The 23,474-nt window shown below is 45.0% G+C and overlaps 2 protein-coding genes across 3 annotated transcripts; one reads left to right on the forward strand and one right to left on the reverse strand.

The window, feature by feature from the left end:
* Window positions 1-2,587: 2,587 nt before the first annotated feature.
* LOC123139473 (probable E3 ubiquitin ligase SUD1) lies at window positions 2,588-7,406 on the forward strand. The gene is made up of 8 exons (XM_044559271.1): window positions 2,588-2,891; window positions 3,492-4,112; window positions 4,207-4,388; window positions 4,472-4,768; window positions 5,679-5,824; window positions 5,929-6,062; window positions 6,144-6,290; window positions 6,521-7,406. Exons 1-8 carry the CDS (start codon window positions 2,673-2,675, stop codon window positions 6,887-6,889), a joined length of 2,115 nt encoding a protein of 704 aa, XP_044415206.1. The 5' UTR covers window positions 2,588-2,672; the 3' UTR covers window positions 6,890-7,406.
* Window positions 7,407-8,176: 770 nt separating this feature from the next.
* LOC123139455 (protein FAR1-RELATED SEQUENCE 9) lies at window positions 8,177-11,822 on the reverse strand. Of its 2 annotated transcripts, none has more exons than XM_044559263.1 (5): window positions 11,656-11,822; window positions 11,380-11,493; window positions 11,183-11,251; window positions 10,699-10,761; window positions 8,177-10,602 (listed from the first exon to the last, which is right to left on the reverse strand). In XM_044559263.1, exons 2-5 carry the CDS (start codon window positions 11,443-11,445, stop codon window positions 8,470-8,472), a joined length of 2,331 nt encoding a protein of 776 aa, XP_044415198.1. In that variant the 5' UTR covers window positions 11,446-11,493; window positions 11,656-11,822; the 3' UTR covers window positions 8,177-8,469. The 2 variants fall into 2 exon arrangements, with proteins under 2 accessions (XP_044415198.1, XP_044415195.1); XM_044559260.1 differs by having other exon boundaries at window positions 11,645-11,812.
* Window positions 11,823-23,474: the final 11,652 nt, after the last annotated feature.

Raw genomic sequence — 23,474 nt, forward strand, 5'->3', positions numbered from 1 at the left:
TCCTAGCCCTAGCTAACTTCCATCTGTTGACAGTAATGTGAAGCTCCTTTGTAACCTTCCTTGAAAATGTGCCATGGCCCATCTTTTGGTCATCCCTGAATTCATCAATGAAAAACTTTGTAAGGAAATTGGTTGTCAGTGCTTTCAACTCCCATGCCTTCTGACACTTGTGGACTACAACATAAATCTTTATCACAAAGTCTCATGTTCTATTATCCAATCCAGCTTTAAGAAGCCATGGACAACCAGGCTTGCACACTGCCTCCAATCTGGTTTTTTCATTCTTTATCTTCTTGATCTCAACTCTATTCCTTATTGAATATGCATTCAGAGCTTGCCTCAGTTGCTTGACATCTGCAAAGACCATGCCTACTCTGAATATAGGAGAGTTCATGTCCACCTTTGCATTGAAAGCACTGAACTTGTATTTTAGGTTATCTTCTTCTTCTCTTGACAAATCAAGGTCATCATCCTCAAGTGCATATTCAGGCTCATCATCTATCTCTTCTTGCTCCTCTTCGTCCACACCAAAATCAATGTATTCATCAAATAGATCATCATCTCCCTCATCAATGTTGAAGTCACCATCACTAAAGTCTGAATCTGTCAATTCTCCTACTGTCTCTGCTTGCTTTGAAACTGCAATTTGCATGTTTGCACTTGATGTGCCGGCTGCTTGAACTGAAACTTCCATGTGCTGACTTCCACTAGTTGCTGGCTCTGAGAGAGGTATTTCAACCAATGATCTAGACACTGAGCTGGGCATTGTATATATGACATCATGCCTGCAAATCTAAATAAAGTCTGAATGGTCAATCAATATCTCCAGCACCTTATGGACTGCACTTGCTGTGATCATGTACTGGACATCAGCATCTCCTCTAATTGGCACCAGCCCTTCTGACAATAGGCACCCATGCCTACACCAATAGATGTGGTGCTCCCACACAGGATAGCTCAACCATTGCAGATGCTTCTCAATAAATGAATATGAGAAATTAGCAACAGAGCAATAGTCCAGGATCTCCACACTAGCACTTGCATACTCCAGATTGCTACTTGGTCCACAAAAAATGTCATTATGCTCAATTTGCAAAGTGAAGAATGTAGATTCCACAAGTATGCCCATTGCTTCATCACACACTGCACAACAAATTCAGAGCATGATCAGCAATATTCAGACAATGAAAATATTCAGAAGTGTCAACATTATTCAGACTTTCAAAGCACTACAATATCTAGAATAGTAACATCAACTACAAAGATTCCAAACCTACCCTACCCCAAAATCACACATTTTCATCTCTCCTACCCAAAAACCACACATTTTCATCTATCCTACCCAAAAACCACACATTTTCATCTATCCTACCCCAAAACCCCAACTTTATGGCCCAAAACCCCAACTTTATGGCCCAAAACCCCAACTTTATGGCACAATCTTCAGAATCAACATGTTTGGGATCAACTTCAACATTACAACCAGTACAGGCCTAATACCACATCTTTCCTAGCAAAATAACTGAACTTGATGATAGAAAACATCAACTTTAGAGCCCTAAACCCCTACTTTCCTCTGCTCCAACAACATAAACCCTAGCAACCGAACCGAACCTCCAACCCCACTCCGCAGCAACCTTCTAATCTACCCCGGCAACCAACCCCGACGAGTAATAGTGCCGATCAATCCCGGCGACCAACCACGATGAGTGCCAAAAAAGCAGATGGAAAGAAGAGGTGCAAGAGGGAGGGACTTACCATAATCCGGCGGAAATGTGCCCGGTTCGCGGATGAAGCCGGCGGATTCTGGTGGCTCCATGGCCGCCGCGATGGCCGGCGACGTCGCTGCCGTCGCTGACGTCAGGGGAACAGGTGCCGTCGCCACTCCTGCGGCTCCCGCAACTGAGGCGAAGTGATTTCCCGACCAGGTGGGAGGAGGGGCCACAATATAAAATAACCAAGGAAGGGCCAAATAGGGACTGCGGGCATCATTTCCAGAAACATTTAGGGGGGTTTCGCAAAAGAGTCGGTCCAACCAGGTGTGCCACGCAACAGCCAACTGGGCGCCAATTGTCCGTCTCTGATTGGCTATGGACTAAACCATCACATAGTTTGCAAGTTTGTGGACTAGTTAATCACCTTTTGCAAGTTTATGGACTAAACCATCACATAGTTTGCAAATTTGTGGACTAGTTAATCACCTTTTACAAGTTTATGGACTAAACCATTACATCCAATGCAAGTTTCTAGATCTCTAGTGTTCTTGCCTCTTTTTAAAACCTGGCAGTGTAAAAAGGCATGCAGCCCGTTTAACAACTAATTGTTGTTATAAGGCGCCAGTATCCTACATGAACAAAAGACCTTTTTTGCCGGACAAGGACATATGCGTGATTAAATAGAAAGCAAGTTTTTTTTCATAAAATAACATGCCAACCAGCCCCTGATAGATGGGCCTCAACGGTCAGATACATCATCAATATGATGTTGAGACTCTCTTACAACATTTAGCCTCAAACATGGTACTGACATGAAAAAAAATTAAATAGTGATACTGATTCGTTACCACTGCCCGAAGTATAGTATCTCCATATAACTCGCCTAAACCCCCACTGCCTCTGTCGCCGTGCTCGAGGCGACGGAAAAAGCTTCCTTCGCGGGTGCCAAGCCAGCCAATGGCCGCCGGCGCCTCTCCGCCGGAGACGGCGCTCCCCGCGGCGGACGGCCCCGGAGACGAAGACGGGGAGGAGGAGGCGCAATGCCGCATCTGCCGCCTCCCGGCCGAGGCGGGCCGCCCCCTGCGCCACCCCTGCGCCTGCCGCGGCAGCATCAGGTTCGTCCACGACGACTGCCAGCTCCGCTGGCTCGCCACCCGCCAGCGACCCCGATGCGAGGTATCGCTCCCAGTCATCTCCCCTCGCCCGCCTAGGGTTTCTCCCTCTCTCGGCGTCCGTGCCCGCTCTGAATGGTTGCCAAGTTCGTGCTGTTGCTGTGGTTGCGCGTGCTTTACTCCGTTCAGGCTCATCCCGTTCGCTGCTAGTTTCAGTCCCGTGTGCCACTAGATGTCTAGGTGATATGATGCTGCGTGCGTGCGTGCTTGGTAAATGTTTTGCCATGATGATTCCTCACCAAAAATGTCCCCTTTTGCAATGTGAGATGCGCCATTGCCATACTGTTGTGGTGTAAATATGTTGTCAGCATCATATCCTCTACCAATGATCCCCTTCATCATGTTGCTGTGTGCCTGTGAGTGACCCACGCTTTGCACTACTAGTTTCAACCCCAACTACTGAAAATGTCCCCCTTTGAGATTCTGTGTGCTGACCCTTGTCAATTGCCATTGCCATTGCCATGATTCCTCACTGAAAATGTCCCCCTTTTGCAATGTAACAAGTTCTTGTCATATTCTTGTTGGGATTGCGATTAATTCATCTTCGTGTTCATTTTGATGTGATTTCTTTGTGATGTTGATGTGTTTGATGGTATCATTTCAGCTGTGCAACAACGACATCTCCATCCGACCTGTGTACGCTGCAGACGCCCCTGTGAGGCTGCCTGTTTCTGAGTTCATGGCGGGTTTCTCCCACAAACTCATGGATCTGTTGCTCCTCCTTATCTGCCTCGTCCCAGCACTTGTCATGTACCTCATCACCCTCGGGGCATGGCTCTTCGCACTTGCCAGGTCCTTTGCTCAAGTGCACTATCTGCTGTCCCTCCGCCCCTCTGTCGCCTCGATTGTTGCTCAAACTGCAGTTTTCATTTTAAGGCTGCCTGGTATAATTCTCAGAGGGGTCGTAGGTTCTATCCCCTCTGTCGCCTCGATTGTTGCTCAAAGCGCAGTATTTATTTTAAGGCTGCCTGGTATATTTCTCAGAGGGGTCGTACGCTCTATTCCTGCTGCCAATTTCTGTCTTAATCTGCTGAGCGCAAAAATATTACACCCAGTGTTCTTTGGCTGGGCGCTTGATATCTGCACTTCAGAAATGTTTGGTGCAACAATGTCTCAGAGGTTCAAGCTTATGCTTGCTTCATCTTTTGCTTCAACTGTTCTTCATTGGTATTTTGGATGCATGTTTTGGCACCTCGGCCTTAGATTCTTCAGACTTATTGATAAGGTATGTACCATGTTATATCCGTGACCAGGAATTGTCAATAGTATGTCCAGTATACAGTTCAGGGTATAATGGGTGCTGATTTTGTTGTCAATAGGTACTGAGGCCAGGAATTGCCATTCCCTTTGTCCACTATGAAGCTCACGAACCATTCTACAAATTTTATCTCAAGAAGCTTCATATTCTTTTTGTTGGAATTATCTCTATGGTTTTGGTCATTGTTGTTCCTATTCAAATTGGCGGGCTATTGGTGCCGGAGTTGTTCCCATTTCATATCACGTAAGTATTCTAAATTTATGTTATCTGGTGTATTTGCCTGATTTTGAAGACTAACACTTTGTTTTACTGTCTGTGATTGGCAGCTACTTCAATTGTGGTGCAAAGGGCATATCATTTTGGCAAGTGCCACGAAACTATGTCGATTCGGTTTCTCATGCTCTTCTTCTGACGTTTCTCATTGATAACACTAAGACACTTGTATACCTTGAGTGGTTAGTGAAGAAGGTAACCCGGTATTCCTTTGTCACTACTGGACATGCTCTAGGCTTGTCAGATTCGTTGAGTATCTGGCCCGTTGGTGCATCTGGACATGATGATATTGGGAGTAGTGTCGCACCAGAAGACCAGTATGATAGGATCAGTGAAGCTAAGGATGGAAGGTAAACCCCTGTAGTTTTGTTCATTTATGGAATTGCACACTGCACATCATTTTTCGCTTGCCGCATCTAGTTCCATTTTTTAATGTTATCTATTTCTTACCTTCTTATGATTTCATTGTTCACTGCTTATTTACAAACTTGCGTGTTGGTGGATAGGAAGCAGTTCTGGGCTTCTGAAATATGTTTTCTTTGCTCATTTTACCTATTCCGGTGAATGTGATGTGCTCTGCATAGTGGTAATTATTAAGCGATGACACCTTGCCATTTGACACATGATGCTTAAGATAGTCTTTGTGTTTTTTAATGTATTAATCATACCATGCTGATCACATATATATCAAACAGCTCCAAAGAAGGTTTTGCGTCTGACATGACTTCCATATTAGCACTATGGATCAGGTGAATAAGGCTCTGTGAGAAATAAGCATTGTTGGATCGTTGTACTCTAACAATCTTGTTCTGAAGTGTCAAAAGAAACTGTGATGGCAAAGCACCTTGTGGCAGCAATTAACTATTAAAATATGAATAATTAAGTCAATGATGGTAAGTATTCTAGTTAGGTCTGTGGAAATAGATACATTTCGTTAGGAAAGAAATAGGTTTAAATAGGAAGATAAGGATATGGTTTGTTAGGGAAGTAAATATCCTGTTCTTAGGGGCAAGTCAATTCTTCCCTATGGGACACTTTGTAGTGTGTACTCGTCAATTATTCAGCAAATGCTCTATACCTGATCTCCAGACCTTTACCAATCGCTCCGCATGATCTTTTCTCTAATCTCATTGTTTGTTGGCTGTACTTGTCTGCTCACTTATTACTTTCACAATTCAGTGCATTGAAGTGTTTGCAAACCAAGAGGTGTTGCTTGCACAACTTTTGAGTGGATACTTACCTTCTTGTACATTGTACCAGGAGATCAGTTGCAGTTGCTACAATCCTAAGTCTGATGCTTGCATGGTTGACTATTGTGATATTCAATTTGGCTGTGCTCATTTTTCCAATCTCAATTGGGCATGCCATCACTCGGCTGCCACTAGCAGGTGGACTGAAATCCGATGGTAATGATTGTTCAGAGATGGTCATTTGGATTGTCGGACTTGCTTAAAAACAAGAAAATATTTTTTAACCTTGTTTTGGCTTACTTGTCGATATTTTCTCTTAGACATGCTTGCTTTGGCTATTGGATTTGGCACCATATCAACTGTCATTGCCGCCTCTAGAGATTCATTTGCCTACATGACTTCTGGGAGAACACACCTTCTAGTCCTGAATCGCTATCTGGTTGTGTTCTTATGGGTGAGCAATTTACTTCAGGCGGTTTCCTTCGTATTTTATTTTCTACTATGCTATAGCTGAATAACTTATGTCTGCTGTCAGCTTGTCATCGCTCCTTTCCTGACCGGGCTGCTGGTTGATCTATCACTAATATCACCATTCACTGGGCTTGATGATGACGTTCCAGTTGTAGGCCTTTCCTACTATTGGAGCCTGGGGTGTCTATCTCTGAAAATCTGGGGGAAGCAGGTGAGTTCCAAGTCCAACTTCACTTGTCACTTTCTGACCTCTTAGCCTATATTATTATCACGTATGTACCGAACTTGGCATATTGCTACATGGCACACAAATTGTACTGGTTGTGAAAATCCCACTGCTAAAGGGAATACCAAAAATAACACATTCACATTTTTATTGATTAGGTTATCGTCTGAAAATAGGAAAATTATTTAATTTCTGGGTTTGTTTCTGTCTTGAAGGCTCGTCGGACAAGGGCCAGATGCTTGCGAGCCTATTTCATCGACGAAAGGTGGGGCCCAAAGCTTAATCAGGCAAAGGCAGATTGGGATTCAGGGATCACACCAATGTGGTGGTTCTTGCAAGATGTGTGCGTGCCTATCGTCACGAAGCTAATCGCTGCTCTGGGTGTTCCCTATGTGCTTGCCAAGGGGGTCTTCCCGAGATTCGGGTACTCCATCGCCATGAACTCGTCGGTGTACCGTTTCGTGTGGCTGGGCAGCCTCGGCTTCTATCTTGCCAAAGCGTTGTGCGCCAAACTCCATGATTCTATCAGGGATGCCCGTTATGTCGTTGGGCAGAGGCTGGAAGATGTCGCCGACGGTAGCTGAATACTTCCCTGAGCACTCTGTTTCCAGTCAGTTGGGGACCAAAGAGGATCTGGTGATACTAACAGTTACTAGCACGCAAACGTGTTGCTGACATGAACAAATGCAGATGAGATGATGCCAGACAGATAAATTCCTGGTGAAACTTGTAAATATGGGTGCGATTTTCATTTTCCATGCGGAAGTTACCTAGAGTCGTATCGGTTGGTTCCCGACGAATCACCGGGATGTAAGGCGTCGTTGAATTTGGGTAGATATCTGCACATTTCTACGCTTTTTTGCAAGGTGTTCTTGAGATTGTTGTATGGTGACAGGCTTTCAGGTCTTTCCAGTGCTAGATGTGCTTTGGCACTGTTATAAGGCATCTTGTCGTGGGTTTGGAATTTGTTTTTTTTTTATCTTGGAGCTGTGTGCATCAAGTTTACAGGGCAAACATATGAACCAACATGCGAATCGTCACAAATTCAACAGGGGAACGGCCTATAATATATAGTATACTGGAGTCATCACCGCATTTGAAATTACACGCCTTCCAGGCTTGCTGCTCCCTCTCTGCAGCTGTTTGATAAAATTCTGGCTGTAGCTGCTGCTTGATGATATGGATGTAACAAAAAAATGTGGACAAAATCTTGGTTGATATGCGGCTATTAATGTCTTCATTTCACGTGCTCAAATGGTAGTACAAAACGAGTGCAGGACATGTCTAACATTTTGGCGAAAATGCCGCCAAAATTTTGATTTACGTCCATACATCAACAAACAATCAGCCAAAAGAATTTTCCATATCGACAGGCAGCAGCTACATTTCAACCATAAGTTTGGGTCCTCATCTCACTAGCTGCATCCAGAAACACATAGGAGCTCTCCTCCCACAAGTACACCACCGCATCACAATGACATCGAAAAGCACAAATTCAGACCAAAAGTGTCATCATCCCAAGCTTCACAATGGCATTTTAGACTCTTTTCCTCTTCTTCAGAGCGATCTTCTTTGCAACCTTCACTGCAGCCTTGCTGGAGAAGTCTGCTGCCATAGCAAGTTTCCAGAGCAATACACCCATGCTATTATGCATTCAGAAGGAGAGGGACACTGTTACACAAATCAAGAGAAACATTTTTTGTTTACTTCCTTATGGTAGGCCCTATTGCTGACAAGAGGGGCAATTTCACACAAGTGTGGGCCCAGACCTCAAAACGCAGGGGAAAACTCAAACATGTGCCATTTGATCTAATTGCCAGCCAAACACGTGCCATTTTATCTAAGCAAAGGAAAGGTGTGCTCCTGAGTCAAGTGCCAAAGAAAAGAATGCCATTTTATCAAGTTCCTCGATAATGGCCACAATCAGGATACACGACCTGAACTCGACAGAATGTGCTGTCATATAAGAGGAGGAACAGAAGAAAACACATAGCAGGCAAAAATGTTGGATGGTCAGAGGTATCCAATCCTCATCACTATCAAGTCTCACACAAGACTACCCTACATTTTCCTGGAATCTTACCTCTATCATACGCTAAACTGAACATGCTAACTATTCTACTTCGTCCCAGGATAAAGACATCTGAACCAAACTCGCCAACTCTCATTTGCTCCACAATACGATCTGATCATCGGCACCCACCAACTTCTCTTGAACCTTGTCCAGTTCGAGCATGAAGCAGCCGCTTTTCGCACTGTCCGCGCATATCCCCTTGCCGATGTCGGCCATTTTACCCAATAGCATCGCACATCTCTTTCTGTCTTCTGTTCTCTTCGAGCATTTCTCCTCGTACTCTTTCAGCCGTTCCTCTCTGAATTCACGGGCCCATCTGGGCACTATGTACTGCGCTGGTATTTCGATGACTCCAAGCTGTGTGAAAACTCTGAATATGTGGCAGCATAAAATCCCATCCCTGGTAAACTTTGCGCATTGGCACTTGAATGTGTGGGTGCCAGGTTCAACTAGCACTTCAAAAGAGTTTCTGTCAAACTCAGGGTTCTCGTAGTCGAAGACCTTTTCGAGTCTATACGCTGCTCCAGCTTGTATCTCATGTGCATTGAGTGCCGTAGAATAGTATAGCTCTTTCTGTACTCTCAGAAATATTTGCCTTGTGTATATACGCGCTGCATGCTTTTCTATTGGCTGCATGGAGAAGTATGCTGGTTCAGTTGCTGACTGCAATGTGTCCTCTTCCTCTGTTTTTACTATGCCCTCTTGTATCCTCTCATATTGCTCGATAAACTTCTCGATTCTGTCCTTAGGAAGCACATTGTCTTTGAATAATAAGTTTGACCCCTCACCATGTTCAGCTGACTCGACGAATGGGTAGAAATCTGCCTGGAAATAAACAGGCTCCCAGTTTTTCCTTGTTTTCCACATGAGTCGGAGGTACTCGTTTTCACTTGCATCATATCTCTCAATGAGCACAGCCCATCCCTCTTCAAATTCCTTTTCTGTCAGTGAGTTGTCTACCAAGCTGTGCAGCTCTGCATTCATGTTGCCCCTTGCTGCCATGAAGGCCCCTAGGATTTCCTGTGCTTTTCGCATCACGCTGAACTTGCAAAGCCTGTGTCTTACTTGTGGCATGACCTCTGCAATTGCTTTCACCATACCTTCATCCTGGTCTATTATGATTGTTTTTGGCAGTTTCCCTCTCATCACATGCAAGAAAGTCTGGAACATCCATTTGAAGGTTTCAGCTTTCTGATCTTGTAGCAAGGCACATCCAAACACAAGGATTCGCCCATGATTATTCACTCCAATGATAGGGGTGAAAGGCATATTATGCCTATTAGTGCTATAGGTAGTGCTAAACGCTATGAAATCTCCAAAAATCTCATAATCTACTTTCGACCTTGCATCAGTCCAGAAAAGACTCCTAACTATGTTATCTTCATCTTTTTGCATGGTGTAGGAAAATCCTAGGTTCCGCAGCTCCAGTTCTTTGAAGCGCTTCAGTGCGGTTTCAACATCTGAATTTTCTTTTCTCCATTGGTCTACACACTGTGAATTGCTCATATCTTTCTCGTTTGATGATGATACATTTCCAAAGTTGCTTCTCATTCTCTGGAAAATATTCATAGCTTTCCTTGGATTTACCCTACTTTGTTGCAGAACTCTTAGAAATAACTTTTCTTCACTTGACAAGTATTTATGATCCAAAAAGAAACTCGTGAGCGATGGGGATGGACATAATGGATGGTTGTGCTCGTGCTTAACTCCTGTGAACTCCCATTGCTCATTATGGAGCTTCACTATCACCTTTGCTTGGCACTGTGAGCCCAAAACATTAACCTTCCTCTTCCTCTGCAGGTCCTGAGTTGGCTTTAATCTACCACTTCTGTTGCATAGTAGGTGAAACTTCCTTCTCTTGTAATTAGTTCCCCTCCTTGCTGCAAAACCAGTTAGCATAGCATGTGTGCTATAGAAACGTTCTGCATCTTCAAGGGTAGGAAATTTCATTCCAACTTCTGGTGGTCTTGAATTCTCCAATGCCTCGATACTAGGGTAAAAGCATTTTCCTAGTTCAGTATCCAACTCGCTCCCAGAGCTGCTACCTGCATCGCTTCCACTGCTTGTATCATTGCTACACAATTCATGCCCTTCTGTGACATCGTGTAATTGGTCTTGTTCTTCAGCTTGCTGCACTGTAGGGTCCACCGAGTTGGTTTGTTTATGCAACATATCTGCCAACAGTCCTTGCACAGTTGTGCCAATACCATTTGATGCATGTCCCTGCAGTCAAGAGAACAATCTCTGTTAAGCCACAATGTAATGCCATATTGAATTCCACTTGTTTGACAGAGCAGTACTTGTGCTTGGTTTCCATACCTGATTAATTTCACCAATCGACTGGAGACCTCCTTCCGGGATTGCTTGTTTGCCGACGTGTTCCTGTGTAAGTAAATAATTATTTCCTAGTCAAACCAGGCATGAGGGCATTCTAAAATATAGTCAGTACAGTAGTGATGTATTTTAAGGGAAAGGTGTCAAAGCCTAGGTCCTCCCCGGTTTCTACCACCAGAAGAAACCCATAATGTTATCAACTACATGTGCTGAGCAGAAGCTCAACCACAGAAGGAACATATAGTAATGGCGTAGAATGCCGTAATCAGTTACTTGCAAATGCCATTTGCTTCCCCGTCAATTTTACTGACATGTGTTACGCGTGAGAGCAAAATGCTGAGCTTGTAGTAATATAGTAATGTTGCCGAGGAGCAATGCCATTTGATTCTGACAAGTGCATATTTCTCTTGTAATAGTAAATCATCAACGGAGGAATGCACACTGTAAAGCAGACGCATTCAAGCGATACCTTTTCCATGCGCAGCCCTGCTCCCGAGTGGCTCGGCTCTAGGGCCCGGTCCGGATAGGTCATCACAACCTGCACCAATTTCGTGAAAGTTCATTTCCACCTGTGGTTAGAATAGATGCACGCTCATACAGTCCAAGATTTTCGGCGATATGCAGGCAAATAATTCCCCAGGCAAATTTATTGGTGGTTATACATACTTGTTCGAAATTGGTTGCAGGAACAGGCCCCGATGTCTGTTCCCCGAAATTGTCTGTTGCCTGCATCCGTGCATCGGCGGCGGCTCACTGCTTCTGATTTGGGGGGTTTGGCACCTGATGAAAAAAGAAAAGAAGATGGTAAGTGTCAGCAATAGCTCTCATCAAACATCCGCCGCCGCGCTGGTTGTGCGGAGAAGAGGGAGGAGGAGGAGGAGGGGGCTAGATCCGGATCCTCGAGGGCAGACGAGAAGAGAGGGATTGGAACCTGTGTGTAACCTGAGCGGCCGCGACGTGCGAGGAGACGAGGGGAGAAGAAGACGGCGGCGGACGGGGAGAGAGGAGGCGGTGCGGTGCGGTGCGGCGGACGGCTGCTGGATAGAGAGAGAATCAGATGGGAAGGAGGGGGAGAATAGTTCCAGGTGGAAGGATCGAGTACGCCCCCGTGTATGCGGTGAACGTCCACCTATTAGTGCATCTTTAACCCTAGCTTAAAGGCTCACCATCTACTTCCTCCGTTCGGAATTACTCGTCCAAAAAATAAATGTATCTGAATGTATTTTAGTTATAAATACATCCATTTTTAATTTTTTTTATGATAAGTAATTCCGAACGGAGGGAGCACGTGTCATGGGGAGCCAACTTGGGCAAGAACATCGGCACCTACTGCTTCGATACGTCGTGGCACGTGGAGGAACGGCGACATGTCTTTGAAGATTTGAACACGCCAACGGGAGAGGACTGGGGTCTGATGACTGTCGGGCTGGTGAGCCTCGGCGCCGGCAAGTTCTGTGCTGCCAAGTCGTTTGATGCCGATGACACGTTGTTTGCCGTGCTCACTGGCGTAGAGATCGTGCGTGTCGACGGCGGCGGCCTCCACATGGTCAGGCACAAGTACACATGTTACGACTTCTTTGAGAACGAAATCAAGTGTGTGCTCTGAATTAGTGATCTCGCTGTTGCTATGCAGTCGTTATGCACGCACATGCTTTGAGCAGCTGCGTGTAACAATGGGGCAATGATGACTGTATTTGATATCATAAAGTTGGTGTTATTAGAGAATCTTTAGCACATTCTCCATAACTTAATTCCTTATGTTATTTATTATATTTTAATTATTATTTTTTGGAAATTACTAGCAAAAGAGCCCGTGCGTTACAACGGAAGAGAAAATATAACACACACTCTTAACTCAACAACCATCACTCAAGACCACAATAGGTTCATCTCCTTTATTTTTGCGATGCATCGTATTTGTGTTGCCGCTTATCCTCTTTCTCACCCTCGCTGGCGATGGCCTCGGTGTTCACACAAAACAACAAAAAAAGTGTGTTGAATATGGTTAATCCTAAGGCGTCTCTCCAGGGGCGGATCTGGGCCCCGGGCCCCCAGGGGCCATGCCCGGGGCGTGGCGTTTTTTTAGTTGTAACCTAGGTACAATTTTGAATGGGCTCGACACACAGTCGGGGCCCAAGGCAGCGTCCACCTTCGCACTCCCAGACCTAGCGAGTCTATTGACTTGGTTGTTGACCCTAGCTAGCTAGGGTTTCTGCCTCTCGCCGACGTCGCCGCAGGTCCGCCTCGTCTCCGGTGGCCCTAGGGCTATGGGGGCGCAGTGGATCCTGCCAAGGGCCGGCGGGAGGGCTCCGTTTTTAATCTTTTTTCCTGTCTTGTTAGGGTTTGTGTCATGCTCAGGAAGGCGAGACGGCGACGGCTCCCTGAAGATGGAATAAAGGTCTCCCTGTTGGGGAACGTAGCAGAAATTCAAAAAAATTCCTACGTAACACCAAGATCTATCTATGGAGAGACCAGCAACGAGTAGAAAGGGGAGTGCATCTACATACCCTTGTAGATCGCTAAGCGGAAGCGTTCAAGTGAACGGGGTTGATGGAGTCGTACTCGTCGTGATTCAGATCACCGATGATCAAGTGCCGAACGGACAGCACCTCCGTGTTCAACACACGTACAGCCCGGTGACGTCTCCCACGCCTTGATCCAGCAAGGAGAGAGGGAGAGGTTGAGGAAGACTCCATCCAACAGCAGCACAACGGCGTGGTGGTGATGGAGGAGCGTGGCAATCCTGCAGGGCTTCACCGAGCACCTACGGGAGAGGAGATGTGTCACGGGAGGGAGAGGGAGGCAACCAAAGGCCTTAGGTATGATTGCTCCTCCTTTTCCCCACTATATATAGGGCCAAGGGAGAGGGGGAGGGCGCAGCCTTGCCCCCTCCTCCAAGGAAGGGGTGCGGCTAAGGATGGGGAGGAGTCCATCCTCCCCAAGGCACCTCGGAGGTGCCTTCCCCCTTTAGGACTCTTCCCTTTTTCCTTTATCTTGGCGCATGGGCCTCTAGGGGCTGGTGCCCTTGGCCCATGTAGGCCAAGGCGCACCCCCTACAGCCCATGTGGCCCCCCGGGGCAGGTGGCCCCACCCGGTGGGCCCCCGGGACCCTTCCGGTGGTCCCGGTACAATACCGATGACCCCGAAACTTGTCCCGATGGCCGAAACAGGACTTCCTATATATAAATCTTTACCTCCGGACCATTCCGGAACTCCTCGTGACGTCCGGGATCTCATCCGGGACTCCGAACAACATTCGGTAACCACATACAAGCTTCCTTTATAACCCTAGCGTCATCGAACCTTAAGTGTGTAGACCCTACGGGTTCGGGAGACATGCAGACATGACCGAGACGTTCTCCGGTCAATAACCAACAGCGGGATCTGGATACCCATGATGGCTCCCACATGTTCCACGATGATCTCATCGGATGAACCACGATGTCAAGGACTCAATCGATCCCGTATTCAATTCCCTTTGTCTATCGGTATGTTACTTGCCCGAGATTCGATCGTCGGTATACCGATACCTTGTTCAATCTCGTTACCGGCAAGTCTCTTTACTCGTTCCGTAACACATCATCCCGTGATCAACTCCTTGGTCACATTTGCGCAAATGATGATGTCCTACCGAGTGGGCCCAGAGATACCTCTCCGTTTACACGGAGTGACAAATCCCAGTCTCGATCCGCATAAAACAATAGATACTTTCGGAGATACCTGTAGTGCACCTTTATAGTCACCCAGTTACGTTGTGACGTTTGATACACCCAAAGCACTCCTACGGTATCCAGGAGTTACACGATCTCATGGTCAAAGGAAGAGATACTTGACATTGGCAAAGCTCTAGCAAACGAACTACACGATCTTTGTGCTAGTCTTAGGATTGGGTCTTGTCCATCACATCATTCTCCTAATGATGTGATCCCGTTATCAACGACATCCAATGTCCATAGCCAGGAAACCATGACTATCTGTTGATCACAACGAGCTAGTCAACTAGAGGCTCACTAGGGACATATTGTGGTCTATGTATTCACACGTGTATTACGATTTCCGGATAATACAGTTATAGCATGAATAAAAGACAATTATCATGAACAAGGAAATATAATAATAATACTTTTATTATTGCCTCTAGGGCATATTTCCAACAGTCTCCCACTTGCACTAGAGTCAATAATCTAGTTCACATCGCCATGTGATTAACACTCACAGGTCACATCGCCATGTGACTAATACCCAAGAGTTTACTAGAGTCAGTAGTCTAGTTCACATCACTATGTGATTAACACTCAATGAGTTTTATGTTTGATCATGTTGCTTGTGAGAGAGGTTTTAGTCAACGGGTCTGAACCTTTCAGATCCGTGTGTGCTTTACAAATCTCCATGTCATCTCCTAGATGCAGCTACCACGCTCTATTTGGAGCTATTCCAAACAACTGTTCTACTTGGAGCTATTCTAAATTATTGCTCCATTATATGTATCCGGTCTCTCTACTCAGAGCTATCCGGATAGGTGTTTAAGCTTGCATCGTCGTAACCTTTACGACGAACTCTTTTACCACCTCCATAATCGAGAAAAATTCCTTAGTCCACTAGTTACTAAGGATAACTTTGCCCGCTGTCCTGTGAGCCATTCTTGGATCACTCTTGTACCCCTTGACTGACTCATGGCAAGGCACACTTCAGGTGTGGTACACATCATAGCATACTGAAGAGCCTACGTCTTAAGCATAGGGGACGACCTTCGTCCTTTCTCTCTATTCTGCCATGGTCGAGCTTTAAGTCTTGACTTCGTACCTTACAACTCAGGCAAGAACTCCTTCTTTGACTGGTCCATCTTGAACACCTTCAAGATCATGTCAAGGTATGTGCTCATTTGAAAGTATTATTAAGCATTTTGATCTATCCTTATAGATCTTGATGCTCAATGTTCAAGTAGCTTAATCCAGGCTTTCCATTGAAAAACACTTTCAAAATAACCCTATATGCTTTCCAGAAATTCTACATCATCTCTGATCATCAATATGTCAACAACATATACTCATCAGAAATTCTATAGTGCTCCCACTCACTTCTTTGGAAATACAAGTTTCTCATAAACTTTGTACAAACCCAAAATCTTTGATCATCATCAAAGCATACATTCCAACTCCGAGATGCTTACTCCAGTCCTTAGAAGGATTGCTGGAGCTTTGCATACTTATTAGCATCTTTTGGGATTGAAAAAACCTTCCAGTTGTATCACATACAACCTTTCCTCAAGTATAACGTCGAGGAAACAATGTTTTGACATCCTATCTGCAAGATTTCATCAATCATGCAGTAACTGCTAATCCAATTCCAACAGACTCTTAGCATCGCTACGAGTGAGAAAACCTCACCGTAATCAACTCCTTGAACTTGTCAGAAAATATCTTAGCGACAAGTCGAGCTTTCTTAATGGTAATTCTTACCATCATTGTCTGTCTTCCTTTTAAAATCCATCCGTACCCAATGGCCTTACGACCATCAAGTATTTCTTCCAAAGTCATGGATCCGTTCTCGGATTTTATGGCCTCGAGCCATTTATCGGAATCCGGGCCCACCATCGCTTCTCCATAGCTCGTAGGTTCATTGTTGTCTAGCAACATGACCTTCAAGACAGGATCACCTTACCACTCCGAAGTAGTACGTGTCCTTGTCGTCCTACGAGGTTTGGTAGTGACTTGATCCGAAGTTTCATGATCACTATCATAAGCTTCCACTTCAATTGGTGTAGGTGCCACAGGAACAACTTCCTGTGCCCTGCCACACACTAGTTGAAGAGACGGTTCAATAACCTCATCAAGTTTCCACCATCCTCCCACTCAATTCTTTCGAGAGAAACCTTTCCTCGAGAAAGGACCCGATTCAAGAAACAATCCATATTGCTTTCGGATCTGAATTAGGAGGTATACCCAACTGTTTTGGGTGTCCTATGAAGATGCATTTTATCCGCTTTGGGTTCGAGCTTAATCCTGAAACTTTTTCACATAAGCGTCGCAGCCCCAAACTTTTAAGAAACGACAACTTAGGTTTCTCTAAACCATAATTCATACGGTGTCATCTCAACGGAATTACGTGGTGCCCTATTAAAATGAGTGTGGTTGTCTCTAATGCCTAACCCATGAACGATAGTGGTAATTCGATAAGAGAAATCATGGTACGCATCATATCCAATAGGGTGCAACTATGATGTTCGGACACACCATCACACTATGGTGTTCCAGGCGGTATTAATTGCGAAACAATTTCCACAATGTCTTAATTGTGTGCCAAAACTCGTAACTCAGATATTCATCTCTATGATCATATCATAGACATTTTATCCTCTTGTCACAATGATCTGCTACTTCACTCTGAAATTACTTGAACCATTCAATAATTCAGACTTGTGTTTCATCAAGTAAATATATTCAACATCTACTCAAATCATCTGTGAAGTAAGAACATAACGATATTCACTGCATGCCTCAGCACTCATTGGACTGCACACATCAAAATGTGTTACTTCCAACGAGTTGCTATCTTGTTCCATCTTACTGAAACCGAGGCTTTTCAGTCATCTTGCCTTTGTGGTATGATTTGCATATCTCAAGTGATTCAAAATCAAGTGAGTCTAAACGATCCATCTGCATGGAGCTTCTTCATGCGTTTTATACCATTATGACTTACATGGCAGTGCCACAAGTAAGTGGTACTATCATTACTATCTTATATCTTTTGGCATGAAAATGTGTATCACTACGATCGAGATTCAATAAACCATTCCTTTAGGTGCATGACCATCAAAGGTATTATTCAAATAAATAGAGTAACCATTATTCTCCTTAAATGAATAACCGTATTGCGATAGACATAATCCAATCATGTCTATGCTCAACGCAAACACCAAATGATAATTATTCTGGTTTAATACTAATCTTGATGGTAGAGGGAGCGTGCGATGTTTGATCACATCAAACTTGGAAACACTTCCAACACATATCGTCAGCTCACCTTTAGCTAGTCTCCATTTTATTCCATAGCTTTTATTTCGAGTTACTAACACTTAGCAACCGAACCGGTATCTAATACCCTGGTGCTACTAGGAGTACTAGTAAAGTACACATTAACACAATGTATATCCAATATACTTCTATCGACCTTGCCAACCTTCTCATCTACCAAGTATCTAGGGTAATCCTGCTCCAGTGGTTGTTCCCCTTATTACAGAAGCACTTAGTCTCGGGTTTGGGTTCAACCTCGGGTTTCTTCATTGGTGCAGCAGCTGATTTGCCGTTTCATGAAGTATCCCTTCCTTCCCTTGCCCTTCTTGAAACTAGTGGTTTCACCAACCATCAACAATTGATGCTCCTTCTTGATTTCTACTTTCGCGATGTCAAACAACGCGAATACCTCAAGGATCATCATCTCTATCCTTGATATGTTATAGTTCATCACGAAGCTCTAGCAGCTTGGTGGTAATGACTTCGGAGAAACTATCACTATTTCATCTGGAAGATCAACTCCCACTTGATTCAAGTGATTGGTGTACTCAGACAATCTGAGCACAAGCTCAACGATTGAGCTTTTCTCCCTTAGTTTGCAGGCTAAGAAAATCGTCGGAGGTCTCATACCTCTTGACGTGGGCACGAGCCTGAAATCTTAATTTCAGCCCTCGAAACATCTCATATGTTCCGCAACATTTCGAAAACGTCTTTGGTGCCTATACTCTAAACCATTTAACTGAACTATCACGTAGTTATCAAAACGTGTATGTTCGATGTTCGTAACATCCACAAACGACGTTTGGGGTTCAGCACATTGAGCGGTGCATTAAGGACATGAGCTTTCTACTGATCGCATAATTGCTACTATCAACTTTCAACTATATTTTCTCTAGGAACATATCTAAACAGTAGAACTATAGCGTGAGCTACGACATAATTTGCAAAAGGTCTTTTGACTATGTTCAGGATAATTAAGTTCATCTTATGAACTCCCACTCAGATAGACATCCCTCTAGTCATCTAAGTGATTACATGATCCGAGTCAAACTAGGCCGTGTCTGATCATCACGTGAGACGGACTAGTCATCATCGGTGAACATCTTCATGTTGATCGTATCTACTATACGACTCATGCTCGACCTTTCGGTCTCTGTGTTCCGAGGCCATGTCTGTACATGCTAGGCTCGTCAAGTTAACCCTAAGTGTTTTCGCTGTGTAAAACTGTCTTACACCCGTTGTATGTGAACGTAAGAATCTATCACACCCGATCATCACGTGGTGCTTCGAAACGACGAACTGTAGCAATGGTGCACAGTTAGGGGAGAACACTTCTTGAAATTTTAATGAGGGATCATCTTATTTACTACCGTCGTTCTAAGTAAACAAGATGCATAAACATGATAAACATCACATGCAATCAAATAGTGACAATGATATGGCCATCATCACTTTGCTCCTTTTGATCTCCATCTTCGGGGCTCCATGATCATCATCGTCACCGGCATGACACCATGATCTCCATCATCATGATCTCCATCATCGTGTCTTCATGAAGTTGTCACGCCAACGACTACTTCTACTTCTATGACTAACGCGTTTAGCAATAAAGTAAAGTAGTTTACATGGCGTTCTTCAATGACACGCAGGTCATACAAAAAATAAAGACAACTCCTATGGCTCCTGCCGGTTGTCATACTCATCGACATGCAAGTCGTGATTCCTATTACAAGAACATGATCAATCTCATACATCACATATATATCATTCATCACATCCTTTTGGCCATATCACATCACATGACATACCCTGCAAAAACAAGTTAGACGTCCTCTAATTGTTGTTGCATGTTTTACGTGGCTGCTATGGGTTTCTAGCAAGAACGTTTTCTTACCTACGCAAAACCACAACGTGATATGCCAATTGCTATTTACCCTTCATAAGGACCCTTTTCATCGAATCCGTTCCGACTAAAGTGGGAGAGACTGGCACCCGCTAGCCACCTTATGCACCAAGTGCATGTCAATCGGTGGAACCTGTCTCACGTAAGAGTACGTGTAAGGTCGGTCCGGGCCGCTTCATCCCACAATACCATCGAAACAAGATTGGACTAGTAACGGTAAGCATATTGAACAACATCAACGCCCACAACTACTTTGTGTTCTACTCGTGCAAAGAATCTACGCAATAGACCTAGCTCATGATGCCACTGTTGGGGAACGTAGCAGAAATTCAAAAATTTTCCTACGTAACACTAAGATCTATCTATGGAGAGACCAGCAACGAGTAGAAAGGGGAGTGCATCTACATACCCTTGTAGATCGCTAAGCGGAAGCGTTCAAGTGAACGGGGTTGATGGAGTCGTACTCGTCGTGATTCAGATCACCGATGATCAAGTGCCGAACGGACAACACCTCCGCGTTCAACACACGTACAGCCCGGTGACGTCTCCCACGCCTTGATCCAGCAAGTAGAGAGGGAGAGGTTGAGGAAGACTCCATCCAACAGCAGCACAACGGCGTGGTGGTGATGGAGGAGCGTGGCAATCCTGCAGGGCTTCACCGAGCACCTACGGGAGAGGAGATGTGTCACGGGAGGGAGAGGGAGGCAACCAAAGGCCTTAGGTATGATTGCTCCTCCTTTTCCCCACTATATATAGGGCCAAGGGAGAGGGGGAGGGCGCAGCCTTGCCCCCTCCTCCAAGGAAGGGGTGCGGCTAAGGATGGGGAGGAGTCCATCCTCCCCAAGGCACCTCGGAGGTGCCTTCCCCCTTTAGGACTCTTCCCTTTTTCCTTTATCTTGGCGCATGGGCCTCTAGGGGCTGGTGCCCTTGGCCCATGTAGGCCAAGGCGCACCCCCTACAGCCCATGTGGCCCCCCGGGGCAGGTGGCCCCACCCGGTGGGCCCCCGGGACCCTTCCGGTGGTCCCGGTACAATACCGATGACCCCGAAACTTGTCCCGATGGCCGAAACAGGACTTCCTATATATAAATCTTTACCTCCGGACCATTCCGGAACTCCTCGTGACGTCCGGGATCTCATCCGGGACTCCGAACAACATTCGGTAACCACATACAAGCTTCCTTTATAACCCTAGCGTCATCGAACCTTAAGTGTGTAGACCCTACGGGTTCGGGAGACATGCAGACATGACCGAGACGTTCTCCGGTCAATAACCAACAGCGGGATCTGGATACCCATGATGGCTCCCACATGTTCCACGATGATCTCATCGGATGAACCACGATGTCAAGGACTCAATCGATCCCGTATTCAATTCCCTTTGTCTATCGGTATGTTACTTGCCCGAGATTCGATCGTCGGTATACCGATACCTTGTTCAATCTCGTTACCGGCAAGTCTCTTTACTCGTTCCGTAACACATCATCCCGTGATCAACTCCTTGGTCACATTTGCGCAAATGATGATGTCCTACCGAGTGGGCCCAGAGATACCTCTCCGTTTTCACGGAGTGACAAATCCCAGTCTCGATCCGCATAAAACAATAGATACTTTCGGAGATACCTGTAGTGCACCTTTATAGTCACCCAGTTACGTTGTGACGTTTGATACACCCAAAGCACTCCTACGGTATCCAGGAGTTACACGCTCTCATGGTCGAAGGAAGAGATACTTGACATTGGCAAAGCTCTAGCAAACGAACTACACGATCTTTGTGCTAGTCTTAGGATTGGGTCTTGTCCATCACATCATTCTCCTAATGATGTGATCCCGTTATCAACGACATCCAATGTCCATAGCCAGGAAACCGTGACCATCTATTGATCAACGAGCTAGTCAACTAGAGGCTTACTAGGGACATATTGTGGTCTATGTATTCACACGTGTATTACGATTTTCGGATAATACAGTTATAGCATGAATAAAAGACAATTATCATGAACAAGGAAATATAATAATAATACTTTTATTATTGCCTCTAGGGCATATTTCCAACACTCCTCGCCTAGCCCCCATTCCGGCGGTGCATCTAGCATCGTTGGTGGGCGTGTGGAGGTGTGTCTCCGGCGGATCTATCTTTGGTGGATTTGCTCGGTTCTCGTCGTTGTTCGTCTACGTTCGTGTGTCTTCGGGTTGAATCCTTCCAACCTATGTTATTCTTCTTCGGCGGCGGTTGCTATTCTGGTGCGCTGGTCCTATGGGGCCTTAGCATGACGACTTCCCGACTGTCTACTACAACAAGTTGTGCCCGACTCCGGCGATGGAGGGGTGATGACGGCGGCGCGCCTTCGGCTCGCTTCAGTGCTTGTAGTCGTCGCTAGGTGGTCTACGGATCTGGATGTAATTTTTATTTCTGGTGTTCTTTGTACTGCCATGATGGAAGATGAATAGATTGGAAGTTTTTCGCAAAAAAAAAGAGCACACGCATGCGCGCAGCCGCCAGGACTGGCACTGGCACTGGCCAGGCCGCCGCCCGCCGACGACTTCCCTCCGCCACGGTGCTCCCCGATCGTCCCAGCCTCCCAGGTCCCTCCCCTGCTCGCTTGGCCACTCCACCCGGCGCCCGCTCGCCCGCTCCGCTGCTCACCTGCTCCGCCCGGCGCCCGCTCGCCGGCGCTGCTCGCTCTGCACGCTAGCTCTGCTCCGGCCTCCCCTGGTCCAGCCTCCCCAGAAATTGCTGAACTTGTTTACCGGCTGCACTGCAGAATTGGTAATGGAGAGATTCAGAGATACATGACTCTGCTAGCAATTGTATTTGAATATGAATGTTGACTATAGAGATGAACAGATATTTTTGATGTTGTTAATCACCGTCCTATATCAATTGTATATGCATCGTTTTTGTTAATATTAATTGTTTCACTTGATATTTAATTGTTTCAATATTGTACAATGTTAATTGTTTCACTTGATGTTTATGTCATCTCTAATAAAATTTTGCTTTTGATTTCTCTAAGGTGTTGGCTCTTCTTCCACCATTGGTCAAGTTATGAAAGACACTGATGAAGCAAGCCATTGATTTGGTACTCTTTTTTTACCACGTAAGTTTTTGTCATCTTTTATGTATTTTGTTGTATCTTTAAGCATTGAGTTTAAATTCTAAATTTCCGGTGCAATTGAGCCACATTTGAGGTATTCTTTTGAGGTAGCTATAGCGTGATGAATGTTAAGTTTTCTCTCGCGCCGAAAAAAAATTTGCGGCTCGGGGCTTCCTCCAATCCTAGATCCGCCACTGCGTCTCTCTCTCCCTCTCCCTCTCCCCCTCTCTCTCGCTCGCTTTCTCTCACTCTCGCGATGAGAAATCTGTTGTTTTCCCTTGCGACATTTTTCAGAGGTATGCACGTGTAGTTATCGATGTTTTCTTTTCCGTATATGATTATAGTGGGGTATTTATTTGCAATCCGGATCGCCGCCGGCATGAAAAAACGGATCTTGCGCTATAAATTATAAGTTTGCTTCCATAACAATATTTTAAAAATATTTAACAGGTAAAATTAACATCATATTTAGATTCCACACATTTTTCTAATAAAATTTCATATATAATATGTTAAAATCAAAGTTACGGTTTAAAAGGTACAGATAATTTAGAATCATTTGGTTTGACTCAAATATATTCCAAAATAATATTTAAAAATACTTAACAGGTAAAAATAATCTCATATTCATATTCTACATATTTTTCTAATCAAATTTCATATATAACATGTTCAAATCGGAGTTACGGTTTAAAAGATATGGATGATTTTAAAAAGCATTTGTTTGACTCAAATATGATCCGCAGAT

This window comes from Triticum aestivum, chromosome 1B (genome assembly GCF_018294505.1).
Source record: "Triticum aestivum cultivar Chinese Spring chromosome 1B, IWGSC CS RefSeq v2.1, whole genome shotgun sequence".
In the NCBI taxonomy this organism is placed as follows: Eukaryota; Viridiplantae; Streptophyta; class Magnoliopsida; order Poales; family Poaceae; genus Triticum; species Triticum aestivum.

Bases quoted from the DNA above. Each gene is read 5' to 3' on its own strand.
- LOC123139455 (XM_044559263.1), bottom strand. From the start codon at position 11,445: ATGCAGGCAACAGACAATTTCGGGGAACAGACATCGGGGCCTGTTCCT. The intron at 11,252-11,379 runs GTATGTATAACC...AAATTGGTGCAG, and splicing joins CTGCAACCAATTTCGAACAA to GTTGTGATGACCTATCCGGA. The intron at 10,762-11,182 runs GTATCGCTTGAA...TTACTTACACAG, and splicing joins CAGGGCTGCGCATGGAAAAG to GAACACGTCGGCAAACAAGC.
- LOC123139473 (XM_044559271.1), top strand. From the start codon at position 2,673: ATGGCCGCCGGCGCCTCTCCGCCGGAGACGGCGCTCCCCGCGGCGGAC. The intron at 4,389-4,471 runs GTAAGTATTCTA...TGTGATTGGCAG, and splicing joins TTGTTCCCATTTCATATCAC to CTACTTCAATTGTGGTGCAA. The intron at 6,063-6,143 runs GTGAGCAATTTA...GTCTGCTGTCAG, and splicing joins ATCTGGTTGTGTTCTTATGG to CTTGTCATCGCTCCTTTCCT.